The 17591-nt window shown below is 49.2% G+C and overlaps 1 protein-coding gene across 1 annotated transcript in view; it reads right to left on the bottom strand.

The window, feature by feature from the left end:
- The window catches only part of LOC104691881 (hydrocephalus-inducing protein homolog), a 25578-nt gene extending 7987 nt beyond the window's left edge, over positions 1 to 17591 (bottom strand). Inside the window, exons 1-18 of the mRNA XM_039558589.1 lie at positions 17532 to 17591; positions 16896 to 17021; positions 16515 to 16634; positions 16247 to 16381; positions 15841 to 16040; positions 13868 to 13992; positions 13104 to 13305; positions 12488 to 12671; positions 12041 to 12140; positions 11430 to 11548; positions 10642 to 10865; positions 9723 to 9790; positions 8103 to 8338; positions 7268 to 7368; positions 5909 to 6044; positions 5296 to 5460; positions 2991 to 3143; positions 242 to 480 (exon numbers count right to left, since the gene is read on the bottom strand). Of these exons, the coding sequence (XP_039414523.1) occupies positions 242 to 480; positions 2991 to 3143; positions 5296 to 5460; positions 5909 to 6044; positions 7268 to 7368; positions 8103 to 8338; positions 9723 to 9790; positions 10642 to 10865; positions 11430 to 11548; positions 12041 to 12140; positions 12488 to 12671; positions 13104 to 13305; positions 13868 to 13992; positions 15841 to 16040; positions 16247 to 16381; positions 16515 to 16634; positions 16896 to 17021; positions 17532 to 17591 (2693 nt within the window). The remainder of the gene's footprint in view (positions 1 to 241; positions 481 to 2990; positions 3144 to 5295; positions 5461 to 5908; positions 6045 to 7267; positions 7369 to 8102; positions 8339 to 9722; positions 9791 to 10641; positions 10866 to 11429; positions 11549 to 12040; positions 12141 to 12487; positions 12672 to 13103; positions 13306 to 13867; positions 13993 to 15840; positions 16041 to 16246; positions 16382 to 16514; positions 16635 to 16895; positions 17022 to 17531) is intronic.

Below are 17591 nucleotides of genomic sequence, written 5' to 3'. Positions count from 1 at the left end.
CACTCTGCAATAAAACCTCCGCCCAAAAGGCTGCCCAAGCTCAAAGCTTCAGCCACAGTCAGGTCTTCCAGCTTTTCCATTTCTGTGGCTTTCCAGGATATCTGATGACTCTCAGATGACATGTTTCTAAAGGGAAACAGGCCTGGGACCTTGAGTATTGAAGAAGATCCAGCCTGAAAGACTGTGGAAAAATTGTTCCTTGCTGAACCCACAGGAGAAGTGGAAGCTGAGAGTCTCCTACCTGAAGTGGGGCTTAAAGTTGAGCGCTGGAGCGAAAGGTTTGTCAGTGACAATTGTGGTGCCGGTGCCCACAGCCTGGACAGGGATGGTGTCCATATAGCTGTTCTCAATGAACACCTTCACCTTGTCCTGGAATTTCTCTGTGTCATCCAGGTTTGCTGTGACAATCAGAGACACCTCAGACTTAGGGGGGACCACTCCTTTACTGGGTTCAATCCTCCAGCGTGAGCGTTTGCCAGCCTGTAGGACAAGCCAAACACGAACTTAGGATAGAAACCATGGACCTGCTCTGCTGTGACGTGCAGGAAACAGGAGAACTGCTAAAAACGGGCTCAGGATTGAGCTTTAAAACAAATTTATTAACCAAAACTAAATTAAAATACAATAAGAGACCACTTGCAGCTATTTGCCTCACACAAGACAAAGGGGTGCAGTGCTGCAAGCTCGAGCCAGGGCAGAACAGATCACAGGCTCACTTACAGCCTTGGGCAACACATTTTATCCCCCAGTCTCTGCCTCCCGGCCACCCCTTTCCCCACCCAACCAGAGCATCACGATGGGCTCGCTGTTGTCTAGAGTCCATTTGTTGGCTCGTTGTCCTCTGGCTGTTGTCTGGGGTCTTCTGACTGGACCGGGGAACATCCAGTAAAGAGTCCTTCATTTCCACCCTTATGTAGATAAGGGTTGAGGCCCTCCTTTTATGATTATCTTATGGGGGCTCTGGAACATTCCCCTGTTCTCCATTTTGTACCACTATCTCTAACGATTTTATTAACAGTGAACACATTAACTAATAACTTTTAACCTTGATAAGTTGCAACAATTTAATCTGATCAACGTACAACTGTTCAACTGCAGAAACATTCAACAACCTAATTAACAACCCTCTTTACTCACTAATTACCAACTTTATTTCAACAACTAATCAACAACTTTGTGAAAGCCAACTTTCTTAACTCTAATCATAACAAGCACTAAGAGAGGATAAAAATCATAAAGGCTGTAATTTCCCTAAGTCTAAGATATGGAGTCTGGCAACAGCAACTCTCCAAGAGCTTATACAACCTGTAGTTTACCTTCCTTTAACAGACTCACATCATTAGCCCAGTTTTGCTCAACCCAAGGGATGCTCCTCAGAAGAAGAAGGTTATTCCCCCTCCAGTCTCTCTTTGGAGTGCTTGCCAAGGGAAGCTATTTACTCTCTCCTGGCTTCCTGACAGTGGAGCTGGATCTGCACAAAGGCTCAAGGCCAGAGGAAGCCAGGACTGCTCAAATACCACCCCAGCAGCCACACGGCTGGAGGACACTGCTGAGAGCCTGAAGAATAACTCTGCAAAGCCAGCTGAGCAAAACCCCAAAGTCTCCTTTCCCAAGGGGCCTTCAGTGCTTCTGAACAGCCCCTGAAGGACCGAAGCCCTCGCTTCCCACTGACCATCAGCTGCAGAGAGGTGCCCCAGTGCCCTCTGCTTTGGAAAAGTCAGCTCTAAATGGTTATAGCAGGGCAGGAAAGCATTAAGCAGAAAAAACCCTGCAAGACGTGCCCTGTGGGCATGGCATGGCCTTCCTAAGCGTTCTCATCCTCTGGTTTCTCATGGACCTCCCTCTGCAGATGGGGCAGGAGAGCTGGAACTGCCCAGGGGAGGCAGCGAAGCCTTTACAGCAGCACAGCTGGACTGACACAGCTCTGCAGGTCAGGGCCTGGTACAAGCATGTCAAACCCATCCTTTCCATGCCAGGCCCACCCAGCCAAGGTGCACTGCTTCCTGCAGGGGTGGAGAGCAGAATTTCACTGTGGAGTCAGGGAAAGCTGCCCTGGCAATCCCCCACTTCAGGGTTATGTTTATCCCCCAAACAGCTGGAAAAGCAGCAAGAGGAAGATTCACCCCGTTCTTCCTTGGCCCAGGAGGCTGAGCTTGGACTCTCAGACAACACCTGATGCTTCATCCACAAACACAAACAAGTCCACAGTGTCAGGGCTGGCTTTAACCAGCTCCAGAAGTTCAACTCACCCAACACAAAGAAGATCAAACATCTTTTCAATGCTGTTTCCAAGCCTCTCCCAGATCCCCCCTCCTGCAGGGAGCACACTCCCCTCAGCCCCAAGCCATGCACCCCTCCCGGCTGCACCAGCCCTGCTACAGCTCCAGCCCTGCAGCTCATTCCCCTGTGTGGCCTCCACGAAATAAACAGCCCTTCTCTGCTGGAGGTCTCCTGAGATATTCTGCACTGCTACAGAGCCCACAGGCTCTGGGGGTGCACAACCCTCCCAGGTGCATTTGTGTGCAAGGGCCCTACTGCTTTGACCCAGCAGTGTGTGTGAAACTTGCCTCCCCACGAGCAGTTTGAGGGCAGATCTCACACCCTGGTTTCTGCCATTAATAGAAGTTTGTCACAAAACAAATGCAGATGGAATGGGGAATCCATGAGGAAATCCATGCCCTCTCAGGAGCAAAGGGCCACAGGCTTCTCTTGATCTCAGAGCTCCAAAAACATGACTTGCACAGCTAAATATCTTCCACAAAATAAAGAGAGAACTTGCAAACCTGATCCAGACTAATTTCTGCTCCAACCTCTCTACAAACTATTTCACTGAGGTGTGCCCGAGATCCTGGCTTCTCTTGCTGCACTGGGATGCAATATCTTGCTTCCACTTACACAGAACAATAGAAAAACATTGCATACAAAAAAACAAGTCAAGGGCTGCTACTAACCAGCCATTTTCACTGGAAAACAGCCCCACAGACACTTACCATCTCTGCCCAGAAGGTTGCAGGAATGTCAGTCTGATTGGAGAGCTGGAGAGATTTGGAATTATCTTGTAAGACTGGGATAGTGCCAAAGTTTATCTTTCTCGGATATACATAGACCACTGGTCCCTGTCCAATGCACTCTAAATGGATTTCCTGTTTCAGGAAGAAGGTAGGAAAGATTAAAAAAGAAGACTAAATGAGGAGAGTTTCAAAAGCTTAGACAGCTCTAAGAGCACTCCTAGACTGGGGATAATTATGGCTGTTTGAAGTTTTCAGTGATCTAGACTGAAACAGAAGGCCTGGAGCAAGTGTGGGGTCTGCAGCAATCCCATCTGAAAGCCACAAGATCCCATTATCAGGGGACAAAGAAATGCTGTTTGCCATGCTTGCTTCTTCACACCTCCTCCCCACTGCTACTTCCTCCTGCCTGCTTCATTCCCTGCTCCATCTTGCCCCAAACCACCTTCCCAACTTTTGCTGCTGCACAGCCATCCTTGAACACTAAGTTCTTCCCAAAGAAAGAAGCCAGTGTGAAACCAGCACAAGTCAGAAGCAAAGCAGGCTCTTCAGAGTAGAGATGAGGCAAGTTAGCTTCCTTCAATTTGTGCTTGTGTGTATTCTTCATATATATGAGTAAAGGGCATTAATTAGTAATTGCATCATTCAAGCAGTATATTTTTTTTAAAAAAAAACAAAGTCTGAACTGACTCAAAAACAGTCTGAAACCCAAAAGGGTTGTTCTTGAAGAGCTGGTGCAGACAGTGGAACAAGGAACATGGATCCCACTGCTAAACTACCTGCTCACACCGGTGGAAAGCAGGACAATTCATTCAGTCTTGCTGGATTTCACTGGTCCCAAACACCCCAACTCTTACACAGGACTTGAATGCATAAAACTCACAACACCAGTAAGATTCACTGGAGGGCTTGGAGTATGATTTAACTACAGAAGAAACCAGCCTCCATGATGTAAAACCTTTAGTGATGCCTGACTTTGAGGGAATGCCATTGACAGCTGCCAGAATTACCTTCAGTCAGAAGGAGCAGCATCCAGAAATGCACATCCCTTTGGGAGATGATTGTGTGCAAAGAAGAGTAAAAAACTATGTACCATGGCTGGTACCTCAAGAATAAGGAACTAAAACCCTCCATGATGATGGATCTTTTATCCCTCTGGGAGAAGGGAGGCCCAGGGGGCTGCAGCCTGGCTGATGCTGCCCAAGGCTCCCTGGAAGGAGAAGCTGGAAGGAGCTGTGCCTCACCAGCTGGCTTTGCTTCCAGGTGACAGTGGGGCAGAAGCAGCAAAGGCAGCGCAGAGCCCTTTGGAGACGAGCAGAATAGCACCTGGAGGATGCCTGGCCCGGCTTCAGTTAGTGTGTGACAATGGGATCTATCCTCACTGAGGAAAAGGCTTATTAAAAAAAAAAAAAAAAAAACACAAGCCAAACCCTTCCTCCTACAGTATTCTTAAAAGGGACAAGAAAAGCCCTGTTCAGCAGCATTACAGGCAATGTGACACACAGGAGCAGGAATAAAAGCAGATGGCAACTTTGCCCTGTTACTGCTACATACACACCCCCACATCCTGCAGCCCCGCTGGCTTTGGTGGCGTGGTAATGTCACATCTGACTATTTATTGAAGAGCATCCATGCCTGGCAGACAGGGCCTACAGTTTGTAGCCACTGTTGCTGTTATGACATATGCCTGAATCTTCTTTTAGGAGGCTTTAGTTCAGGAATTGCTTGCCTCGTCCATTTCCAAACTTGGTGGAAAAAACAAGCAAAGTGTGTGCTCCAGATGCAAGTTGTGTGGACATTCATATATCTTTGGCTGGGCTTTTGCTGAAGAGATAGGATGGATATTTCTCAGATCTGAGGGACCTGACTTTTAGACAAGCCCAGCCCTGCACAAAACATCCCTTCAGCGTGGTCTTGTACACAGTGCTTGCTTTAGAAGGATCCAGGAATGCTCCTGTGTGCTCCTGAACAGTTCTGCTGCAGCAGCACTTGTGTTCATCTGACAGCACGGCAGAGTGTGAGACTCAGGGACTGGTCTGGGTTTCAGACTGGGGTTGTTATCCCATCTCCCAGATTTGTAACTGTATGCTGGGTCAGGCACTGAAACTGCCACCTGTGAGGATTCCATCCTTTCTCTTTTCTAGGCATAAGCTGCTGCTTGTGCCACCAATCCCTTCTGTCCTTGTCCATGCCAGCTGTGTATCACGAGCTCCTGGGAGAATCCCTGTTTGCTTTACGCCCCACTGGGATGAGCTACTCAAAGGCACACATCTCCCCTCACTCTCACCAGCGGGGATCCTTTGCTCCCAAACACGGCCACTTCAGCAGTGATGCTGCACTCTCCCAGCAACTGGGCCTCGAGTGTAAGTGGGATCTCCACCGAGCTGTGAGCCTCGATGATCCCGGACGGCGCAGAGCTGGAGTACCATGCAGCAGCCTTCTCCTTGTGTTCCTGGAAGGGACAGAATCAAAAGCAACTTCAGAACTGAGGAAACTTTAAACTCCTTAACGTCTACCACAAGAGCAACTCACACACACTTGTAAAAATCCTCAGCAGAAAGCAAAAAGGCGAAAAACAAGGTGCAAGTTGTAGGTGCTGAGCATCCCCAGGGGGTCCAAAAGTTGCTGCATCCACAGACACCCACTTCTGTGCTGGCAGCCTCCTTACATCAGAGTTTCACAACCCTCTAAGCTCTCCCACTTGAAAACAAGTCAAAGACTAGAATATAAACATCTTCCTCAAGACGTTAAACTGCTTCCTAAAGTTTGTATTCAGGTTCCTGTTCCCAGCAAACCTTTAAGTTTGAATAGAAACCAGCAAGGTCTTATCCAAACCCTTTTATTCCCCTAATAGCCCTCTCGATAACATTTGAGGGCAGGAGGTAGATGCAAGGCCAAACCTGAGGAAGGACCCCATAGCAGCCAGGAAGGTCGCTGTCATTCAGAAGGGTCAGCTTCTCGTTGTAGGGGACCTTTAGACAGCACCGCCCAAACGTCACGACAGGGTTGAGCACTTGCAGTGGAGGAACGATGCATCTGGGCAAAGAGATGACCCCAAGAGAATTAGAGATACTGAAAGCATTGAGAGCTTTTGCCCTCGAAGAGCTTGGAATGGAGCATAAGACATTTGTCAAACTGAATAGAGATTTAATACTCCTACAGTGATAAATCACCTTTAACTTCTTTTCACTCAAACCTTTTGTCAAGGAGGGACAAACCCTGAGGCTCCACATTGCAAAAGCTTTCAAGTACCCAGGCAGAGCATGTGCCCTGTTCCAGAGCTGTCTTAACAGCTTTGCCCCTTCTTTGCCCAAGGACACTTGCAAGGATTCCTGTAACAGTCCCAGTGAGCCATGAGCTCTGGGGGAGCCTTGCCCACAAGGACCAGTGCCCATCAAGGCTCAAGGAACACAAGACTCCAGTGTCTCAGTAAAAATGACTCCCTCTTCTCCTACAGAGCTGTTGTCCTGCCTGAAAACTGAGCCATCTCTTCCAGCAGTGGAGGGCACAAGCCCTACAGAGTGGGTGATCAACTTCTTCCAATTCGTACAGCTCCCTTGATTCTTCACCCCATGGGTCTCTACACTGACTTGCTTGACAAAACTGCAGCCCAGGCAATGACTGCATGGCTCTGCCTGGGAGAGGGAACTGCATCCCTCTTGTCATTAAACTGATGCCCACAGCAGCATAGCAGGATGGAATTTGGCTGCAGCAGGAAAAACTTTTGGCCTCAACTCTGAGAACATTACTCAAAAGAGCCAGAGAGAAGCAGCAAAACCTGAGTTCACCTGCCACATGAAGGACTATATTCCTCTTCATAAGATCTTTTGCCCTCCCCACTCATGCCTCTTTCCCCACTGGCACATACACTGTTTAAGTAAACCAGGTCCCAGCTCTGAGCAGGCAGCTCACTGTGTCCCAAACCAATGCTGCAGGGTGGTCACAACCCAGCACCAGTTCACCACTTGTAGGAAGAAGGAGAGGCAACCCTTGGGAAATTTGTTACACCTCAAGCACCAAACCCCAGGCCAACAATTAATGTTATTCCTGCTCCCTTGAGAAAAAGACCAAAAAGGGCCATGCCTGGCTGTGAGCAGGGGGGCGTCTCACCACAGGCTGCTTTCCTAGCACTGTTCTCATGTCTAGATGGGCAGATCCAGCTCATTAAGCAACACTTCTCCTTTGGAGCTGCAGCTAGGCAGTGTGCTGGTGCTGCATGCACAAGGAAAGACGAGCAGCTGCAAGAAAAGCGCTGGTACCTGGCTGTGAGGGTCAGCGCCAACACCTTCTCGCCAACACCATCCACGTCCACCACCAGCTCCAGCCTGTACTCTCGGACTGTGTTGGAACACAGAGTGACCTGGTAGAACAGAAAAGAAGGGCAGCAAATATTTTCTCACTCCCAAAACCTCATCACCCATGTGTAGTGTCCTCCCATTCTTGTTCCATGGTACAGAAAGGGAGGATTTTGCCTTAATTCGTCTGCTGGTCCATAAGTAGAGCACAGTCTTTGGGAGTAACAAAAGCCTTCTGGCAATAAAAGATTTGTTAAAGGGACTAATTTTTCACCTGACTACAATGACATAAATGCAGAAGAAATCTGTTGTCTTGAAGAGAATGAGTCCAGCTTTACAGCAGGAAGCTGAGGGCAAAGTGTGGCCCAGCAGGGGCTGGGCAGTTTGGGGCTGCAGAATTTTTTCTGTCCCCACTGGAGATCCCTGCAGTGAATACAACTCATCTGCTCCCCAGGAGAGGAGAAATGAGATGAGGAAGAAAAAGCAAACTGCTCTATACAATGATATCTCTCTCTTTAACAGCCACTTTCTGTCCTCATCCTTCCTCTGCCCACTTTCAATCAAAGAAATCACTCTCAAAAGCACAAGAATGGCTTCTGTACTTGATCATCTGGTACATGATTTCAGCTTGTGATTTTGGAAACAAAACAGCTCCTTCAGGAATATCCCAAGTGACCCAGCTAACAGAGGCCTCACACCAGTGCAGATCTCTCACTCACATGTGCTCAAAGCTGGCAGGGCTAAAGCCCTCCCACACAGCAGTGAAACTTCAGCCCCACCAGCTGGACTCTTCCCATACCTCGATATCCTGGGATCCCAGGGAGCGGATGGTCCCTCTGCAGGGACTCATGTGAAATTCCCTTGGCTTCATAAAACCCTGAGCTCCCTTCCTCCAAGACTGGCGAGTGGTTTTGAATATCTGAAGAGAGCTGCAAATGCTGGCCTCTCCCAAGCCGTCCTCAGGAATACAGAGGTTGAAGGCCATGGGTGCCAGGGAGGTGTTGGACAGGGAGCACCTCAAGGTGCGAGGAAAGCCTAAGAAAATGACACAAATATCCATTTAGGCATCAGTATCCCATGATTCCTGGTGTGAATGTCCTGGTAGGATAAAACTGCTTGAAGTTTAGCTCTTTGTCATCTGAACTACAGCTCATTGAGTAGAAGAGGGAGGAATTAATCCTCAGTTCCCTTTGACACTGATCCCAGATTGCTGCCTTGGAAATGTCCAGTCTTAGAACACCACAAACTTCTCTCTCTCTGAGAAGGAGGAGCTCTCTCACATGTCCCAAAGCAGCACCAGTTTTTTCTCACTAATGAATGTGCATCCAGACTGATCATTTTCTCTGAAAATTCAATCTGTAAAATTCCCTGCTAACTCCACCAACACTCAAGGTGTAAAAGCAGTGATTTGTCATTGAGGAGAAGCTACAGTTAAAGAAAGGGAGGATGGAATTAGGAACTAGAACATGATGCAAAGCACCCTAATGCAGTTTCTCTGGGCAGGATCCTTAAGGCATCTCCTGATTTGGGGCAACCAGACTGAGCTCATGACAACTCACAGCCCACTCCACTGGAGGCAAACCTGAGCCTTGCTTCAAGATCAGCAATTAGGAACCACCTCACACAACAAACGGGGACATCACACCCACGCTGCTCACTGGCAGTGATTGCTGCCCCCAAAGGTTCACACCAGTTCACTCTGAGACTCCATCATGGAAAGCAAGGGATACAGCCACACCTCATGGGGATGTCCTGCAGAGCCAGGACACCAGCCCACAACCTGCTCTGCAGGGGATATATGGCTTGGCTGGCCAGCTGTGTGTGGAGGAGACATCTCCCACAGGCTGCTTACCAAGAATGATTTGAACACAGATAGGGAGGAAAAGCCAACTGCAGGCACAGCCCAGAGCTTCTTCATGCCCATCAACAGTGGCCACTGCCAGCTCCAGCAGTGACTACAACACAGAGGCAAGAGGGACACAAGAAGGACAGACACAGATTTCACAATCCCAAATGCCACCAAGGTCGCTGGATGCAGACAACGGTCAGCAGCACAGTTAAAAGCAACAAAGATAAAACAGCTGCCTTCAGCTGAAGAGGCCTTAGGAATGAAATCAGATTAAGCAGGATGAATCTCCTATCACAGAACCATATTCCTGCCTGGTGCCTTTTATTATTGTGCCACTTACTCAAAAGGAAACTAAGAAGTGGCCAAACAGCGATGCTGACTTTGTATCCCTTTGGTCGTATTTGATCTCATGATGGCAAAATGCTGCCTAAGGCACCAGCAGCCCTGGAGTTAACACCCTGAAGAGGCTGTTTGGAGGAACACGAGTGACGGATGCTCTTACGTTCAAGTGCTCCATTTCAGCAATGCACAAACCTCTCCCACTGTGGTGGGAGCCCAGGGCACACTCACCAAAGGAGACGTCACCGAAGTGGAGGGCAGGCACATCAAAATGGAAAGTCGGTTCCATCACGAAGCCCCTGCAAGGACAAAGGCAGGGAGGCAGTGGCTTTGTTAAAGGGTATTGCAAAGGGTTCGGGTGTCTTTAGCTGCTGTCAGAGCCACCCTGGGTTTCAAATCAACCCAGCATCCTGTGTTCAGCACAGCACCCATGTGGACAGGAGGCAGCCAAAGCAAAGTGGTCAGCAGCTGACAGACTATTTGGGACAAGCCCTCAAGCTGCTGTGGTCAGGAGAAGTGAGTTTTACTTCTCCTATCATCACTTTTCTTTTTTTCCCACCTCTACCCTTTGCTGAGTGAGGATTTTATCCTTTGCAATGGCACCAGTCTGTGGGATGACTCCAAGTCCTTGGGACAGTTCCTGCTGCAGAGTTCCCTGTCCCACATCAGGCCTTTCCTTGCTATGCACTCTCTGCACAGGAGGTGGGAGCACAGCTTGTCTCCCACAGCATGGGCATGAGAGGTGAGGTGGGGCTGCTGCTGCCCCTTTGGGATGGATTCTTAACAGAAGTTTTTAAAAACACTGCTGCTGGTGCAGAATCACCCAGACTGGCCCATCTCCAAAGCTCTGGGGGCCTTGATGGGTGTTCAGGTGGGACATCCCAGGCCAGGTACTGCCCAAAGCTGATCCATCCCACTGCCTGCCACGGCCTAAGTGGGAGATATCCCTTTGGGAAGGAGTCACTCCAGCTCCTGGGTACCCACACAGGGCAGCAGGCACTCCCACACTAAAGGGATGCCAGGATCACAGCCAAGACTAAGACCTCAGGGAGCACCTTTTTTTTCTGCACCACAAAATGAGGTAAGATGGGAGATGATTACCCAGAGACAGCTGCAGATGTGCCCAGCAAGCTCCCAAAGCACTCCTCACCTGATAGTCAAGGTCACAGGCTTAGGGGATTCAGTCACATGGAACCAGAATTCTTCCTTGAACTCCCCCAGAACGGTGGGACAGAAAGAGATCTGGATGGCCTGAAGCCTGCCTGGTGCCACGATGCCCTCCTGGGGCAGGAAGGTGAAGCAGGAGCTCATGGCTGTGGCTGGAGGGGCAAGCCTGAAGAGAGCCTCAATAGGTCCATTGTTTAACAGGATCGCCTGCAGCAGCAGGAAAGCAACATGGAAATACATGAGGAATCTTCCTTTCTTACAGAAGTCTGAGTTGCTTTTGAATTAAATGATTAACACCTGTAAAAGGCGGAAGATGCCCTGGGCTGCTGCATGGCAGAAGCCAAAAAATACAGCTTTGAAATACAACTTTGTATGCCTTGGGGTTTTTCATGCAAAGTAGTGATAACTTCACATGACCAGAGGCACTCTGGGGTTTTCCCACTGGCACACACAGTCCACTTTGACCTGCAGCACAGAGGAGCTGCTCAGCACCACCAAGTTCATTCACGCCAGGCCCTAAGAGCAATGCTGGGCATCGCAGCATCACCCGTGAAATCAGCACAGAGCTGCTGCTGCTCCAGGTGTGCCCAACCCCACCACGGGCAGGGCACCTTCAGCTTCCATTGCAGCCAACCCATTTACTGCAAGTGCAAGAAACCAGAAGCAAAGATGTACAAAGTTCCTTTGCTTCCTTCCCAGGAATTCCACAGGTCCACAAAGCTCACTGCTGCCCCTGAAGCCACCAGGATCCACTCCAACCCTGCTGCTCACCTCATAGCTGTGGGCTGCTCTGACAAAAACCTCCCCAATGTCCAGTTCCTCAAAGCTGAAGTGGAGCTGGGGCCCAAGGCCTTCCCCTATGAGGAGCAGGGGCAGCCTGGTCTCACGGCCTGGGGAGAGATTTCTATTTCAGTACAGCAATTCCCTCTGCTATCCTGCATTTTCCAGGCTGCCTTAGTGCTAGTCCCTGACTCTGAGCTGCCTGGGACCAGCTCCTGTTGTTCCAGGAGAAGATACGGACCCTTCTCTTCCCTCAGGAGATACGGTCCATCCAGAGAGACCATGCTTTCTTCTACCCCTATATTTGATACTGGAACTTTAGGAAATGCCAGAAATTTTTTTCTTCCTCCTGGGTGCACCTCAGAAGTGTTTTTCCCAAAGGAGGAGGGGCAGACTAAATAAAGGCAGCATTCAGAACAGCTGAGAGGGAAAAAAAAACAAATAGAGGAGATCCCCTGGAAGCTGCAGGGACAGTGGGGATGTGCCAGCACTGCCCTGCTGACCACAGACCCTTCCCAGCAATTACACAGCAGCCCAGCGATCTGGGAGAGTATTTGCACCTCGCCTTCACTGGGGTGAGAGGGCAGGAGAAGGAGCTGTACCTGAGATGTCGCAGTAAACTGCTTGCTCATAGACCCGGGCTGCTTGGGGCTTAAAGAACACATTGATTTCAGCTGAACAATTCGGCCTGATCTCTCCCTCCTAAAGCAGAAGGCGACAGCAAAACATCCATCTTCAAACATCACATTTCTTGTTTTCAACCATAGCCCTGTAAGCCTTTACTTAGAGCATCAATGACAAGCAAGGAGTAACAGTTATCAACAACACTGATAACAGACTGGAAGCTTTAGTCAGGCTCCTGCTGCCTGCCAGGAGCCCACAGGGCAGAAATGCTTTTTGCAATCAGCTCTCCAGCCTCACCAGAATCCCGATGACTTCTCTCTTGGCACACAAAGCCAGCTGAGGCAGGGATCTGTCAAGTGACCTCATTCAGGGATGAGGAGGAAGAGGAAGAGAAGCAGGAAGGGAGGTTCTCAGCCATCACTTACCTTTGGCTCAAGGGAGAAAATGTCATTGTTGAACAGCATGGGGTCTCCTTGCAGCCTTGCCCTCTCTCTCTGGATGGTGCGGGTGAGAAGAGCAGAGTGTTCTCGGTGAGTGGTGTCCACTCTGTGCTCCTTCAGAAAATCAGATAACTTGTCCTTTTCCTGCCGACACAGCCTGTGATACTGCCTGCAGCCACAGGAGAGACAAGCCCAGCAGGTTGTTTAATCAGCCACGTATTTGCAGAGAGAAGTGGAAGTGCAGAGGCAGCTCCTCAGCAAGGGGCTGACCCCGAGCCATGGGGTCCCAACTGGATCAGAGGATCACTTGTTGTTCACTGGCACAGCACACAGTTTTACTCCACACTTACAATCTCAAGAGAGGTTTCAAAAGCCAGCAGCCCTCAAGAGAACCTCCTGGCTCAAAGCCCCTGCCACAGCTGTGGGAGAATCCACTACCCACCACAAGTGGCTTTTCCGGACACACAACTGCTTGGGGGAGGAAGATAGAGATGGGATGGTTTACTTACCCTAAGCCATTCAAAAGCACCAGTATCTCCTGAAGCCACATAGTTTTACCTTTGGGAGAGGTATGTCACTGAAATGGATCTTTCAAACCTACCTCAGCTTCAGCTGATCCTCCTCTTCCTGAGTATCAAAAGCCTTCCACTGGAAGCGGGCTGTGATACCACTCAGGTTGTGGATGCGCACGGTTGTGTGGTTTGACATTGTGATGTACGTCTTCCCAACTGTCACAGTATCCCTGTCCAGCCTGATGTGGACATCCACAGCTGTTCCATGAAGGCTTGTGTGGGTGTTTTCACCTGGAACAAAGCAAAGGGGAGTCTTTGCTCAGCTGACTGGCTGATGGAAGCACAAGGAACAGAGCAAACCACAGGTGACAGAAGAAAGTGTCACAGCTTTTAGCTGAATGAACAGTTCCATGGATCAGTACATTTATCACAGCCTGAGAGCTGCATGTGCACAGCATGAGGATGTCCTGGACAACCTGCCAGCATTTCACCCTCTAGAACAGACCCCTACCAAAGGCTTCCTCATTTCCGGAGCTTTCAAACCTTCATTATTTCCAACCAATTAACTCCTGGGATTCATCGGGGCTCAAACTTCAGTACCAAGCTCACCCTTCCTGTTGCAGGTGAGTGTTTCCCAGGCGAGATGCAAACAAAAAGTATCAGACACACTGTCTAGAAATGGCATTTATATGGAGCGCTACAATGATCAAGATGACAAACCACTACAAAATGAACACCACAAAAACTGTCATCATCTCCCTCTTTAAACCCATGGCCACAGCAGTCTTTCTGTTTAGAAAGGGCTCTGCTTTGAGGGATGCAGGGAGTGCTCTGTGCAGTGCCCAGTGCTCACCTGTGTCGTAGTGCACTACAAGGGATGCAGAATGGTCACCACTCTGGAGTGGCTGAAATCCCACTGTCACCTGCACGGCATCGCCAACGCCCAGAGTTCCCATCTCCGGAGTGACAGAGAAAGGGCTGCAACACAGAGGTATCAGGATTCCTGGGGGAGATCTGGAGATGTTATCCCTTTTGCAGTCCAGTTCACTTCTGCTCACTTGTGCAAGCAAGGAGCAAGCCAACCACAGCCAGCAGAAGATGAACAGAACAGACAGGATCAGAAACAGCTACTGACTCTTGTGGGAGGAGATCCAGCCCTCACAAGATCCTGTGGGATAAAATGACCTCATCTCCCCCATGCTCTGCATCCAGCTATCTGCAATGAGGCTCAAGGGTCATTTACATCTTGCATTTCATCAGGCATCAGCTCCCCATATTGACAGAGCTGGGCAAAAGTTATGGCCATGAGGATACCAAGGACCAAGTACTCCTGACATAATTTAGAAACAGCTGACAAGTGAACAAAGCTGGCAATTCTGTCACCAAAGCTCTCAAAGCACCATGCACCTGCACTTTTGGTAAATGCTGTGTGCAAGGAGGCTGCAATCGACTTCAAGTCCTGTGGTGTAATTATCTTCTACAGCCAAACTTTCTTTTGTCCACTGGTGCCTTAACTGCCATTGTTAAATCTTTTGATTTTGGAAGAATTGATCTCATTAGAAGTTACCTCTCACCCCAAGGAAGACAGAAAAATTACTGCTAATTGAATTGCTTCACCTGTCCATTAAAGCCTAAGAAACCCAAATATCATTTAATCTTAACATATATTATCTGCTAGTGATGGTGTAACAGCTGAAGTCAAACAGCACTAATTATTCCAGTAAACCCAGTCTGTTAGGTTAAAGCAGCCATTACTCCATCTCTTTGCTGAAAAATTCTGTACAGAATCAGCAGCTCATAAGCTCCATCTTTGCCTCTGTCACTGCACCCAGGCTCTATTTCTTCTATTTCAATATTTAATTCCTGAAGTTCAGAAACTCTTTAAATCCCTATCAAGCAGGATCCAACATGCTCTGTAGCACTCAATAGAACAGCTGGCAAGTACATTGCAAAAAGATGCCAAAATTTATTGGGTATTTATTTTGGCAGTGACAAAACAAGATCTGGAAACCCCAGAGAAAAACTGTACAGGGATTTACAAGTTCCTGCTTACATATTTGCACAGTCAAAAGCAGCAGCCTGTTTGAACAGCATCTGAGGAGCCTGCTTAAATAGCTTTGGCAGGCTTTGCTGGAAGCTCCTCTCAGACCTTCATGTTTCACAGAAACATGCAGAAAAGTCAAGTTGCCTTTTGACCTCTGTTTTCCCAGGGAAAAAAATCAAAGCCACTCAGCTGCCCCAGGTTAATCAGCAGGTCTGTGCTGCATTCCTGACCTCAGCTCCTACACCAAGACCTCTGGGATCAAGTAACCCTCAACTCACCACCAGCCAACTGAACTGGTTTCCTTGCAGATACGGTGTCAAAAATGCACTTCCCTCTCCAGTTCAGCCAACTGGAGAAACAGTGATTGTCTTCTGAGACTGACAGAAACAGCACAGGCTGTCCACAGCACAGCTCACGTTGGGCATCTCATGAGAGGACCACTGGAAAACCACGTGCTTGTGGCCTCCCAGAGAACAGGCCTATTTGGCTGACAGTGCTGAGTAACCATTTCACAAGGTGCTTATGCTCAGGAGGGTGCAGCCAATACCTAACATGTTCCAGCACCCTCCAGGAAATCTGGGACAGAGAAAGCTCAAAGGCTGCATCCTGCTTAAAACAGGAGAAGCAACAGCAAACCCCACACGTCCTGCCCACTTCCAGCCATGGCTGCAGGGCAGCAGCTCCGATGCTCTGGTTCCTTTTGTTGCTCTTTACCAACTCTGTTATCACCCAAACAGAGTTGGGTTTTGTTGTTTTGCACACTGAAAGCTGAGCTGCCTCACCTCTGGGTGCTGAGGTGGTAACGAGCTGTCCGGTTACCAAGGTTGTGAACCAGCAGAGTCTTCTCACTGCTGTACTTGACCGGACACTCCGAGAAGTCCAGAAGGTCAGGGAAGTCCAGGACGGCTCGGGCACCAACGGCACAAATTGGAACAATGAACTCTTCCCTTTCGGTGATGCAGAGGAGCTGGTGGAAATAATCCTGCAGGAAAAGAAACTGTCTCAGCACAGGACATTTATCCCCATCTTCAGCATGGGCAAAGAATATCTCCCAGTTCTAGATCCAGTGCAACTCCACTGAAACCAGCAGAGGTCCTCAAAACCCAGGCCAGATGCCTTGCATTGAATCCAGCCTTGCAGGTTCACTTTCCGATGAAGACACCAATCTCTTGGGACCTCCAGACTCACCTTGTTCTGCCAAGGGGTGAAGAGGATGTGAATAGTAATAGAGAGGCCCGGTGGCACTTTATGGCACGTACCACTGGGGCCCACCAGCTGGAAGTAAGGTGAGCTCTCCCAGGTGACCTTCACCTGCTGAGGAACCTGCAGGAAAGACATGGAATGATGGTTTTGCCACTTGTGGAAACAGGTGGACATGCCCTGGTGCCATCCTTAACCAGCTTTCTCTGCTCTCCTCTTCCAGCACAGTGGTAAACCTCCACATCCCAGCACTTACCTTGTCCCTGTTCCTCAGAACCACTGGCATTTCATAGACCTCACCAGGGGTGTAATTCTGAAACACCACCTCTGGTGGGAAAGGCTGAAGTGAGCGGTGATCTGGGTAAACTGCTGAGAACTGGAGAGGCAAGAGAGAACAGGGAGAGGTTCAGCTGCTGGGAGGAACATTCGTGAATGAGAATCCTGCACTGATCCCCAGTGAGTACAGACTCTGGGTGAGTACATCTGCCCAGCTCACACTGGGGAAACAGTGGCTCTTCCACCTCTGCCCTGGGCTGCTCAAAAGCTGCTGCACCACACCGAGGAGGCTCAAGCCAAGCAGCTCTTTTGGCACCCTCCTCAAATATCACATCAAACAGCAAGGGCAGGGAAGGGCTACCTTATGATGGGAGGTCTCAGGCTTGTCTTGAGGCTGGACAATCTGGGGCAGATTCAGCTTCTTCTTGCTGACCAGCCTCTTCCTGGTGGTGAGAGACACCTCCTTCTGGAAGGCAGAAGGAGTCAGCTGAAAGGTAAAAAAACCAGCAAGACCCTCAGAAATGCATGTTCATAGCGGCTTTTCTTGTTCACTTGCTACTGATGAATAATTTGTGATCACAGCCACTAGGACAGTTCTGGAAGCCCTGGAAGTTACCTGCTGAAATATTTAACATCAGTAAATTAATGATATAGAGCAGAATGCACATGCTGTAACCATGTGGCTCTGTCCCATTAGCTTCTCTGTGATTTGATGTGACACGTTTGGGGATTTCTGCTCTTTGGGCATTTGTTTCCAGTTTAGTTCCATTGGATTGAGCCAGTGACCTTTGCAGAGAGTGGGGAGGAGTTATCAGAACTCCTCTAACTCCATCCTTGCACGACACTCACAACCCACAGCGTGGAGATGTCACTGCTGGGTGAGTCCGAGGGAGGCAGGAAAGCAGCACTGTGCCAAGACTGAAGTGCACAGGAATGGGTCCAAGTTTCAGTGCTCTCTTTTTAATGAGCACTGTGTGTTTTCTCTGTCTGGCCTCACAGACCCCTCCACAGCAGAACACAGAGAGATGTCCTTGACAGAGCCCCAGCACCAGGGCAT

Source organism: Corvus cornix, chromosome 11 (assembly GCF_000738735.6).
Source record: "Corvus cornix cornix isolate S_Up_H32 chromosome 11, ASM73873v5, whole genome shotgun sequence".
In the NCBI taxonomy this organism is placed as follows: Eukaryota; Metazoa; Chordata; class Aves; order Passeriformes; family Corvidae; genus Corvus; species Corvus cornix.
Note: the sequence above shows the minus strand (reverse complement) of the source record. Positions and strands in the feature narration are given on the sequence as shown.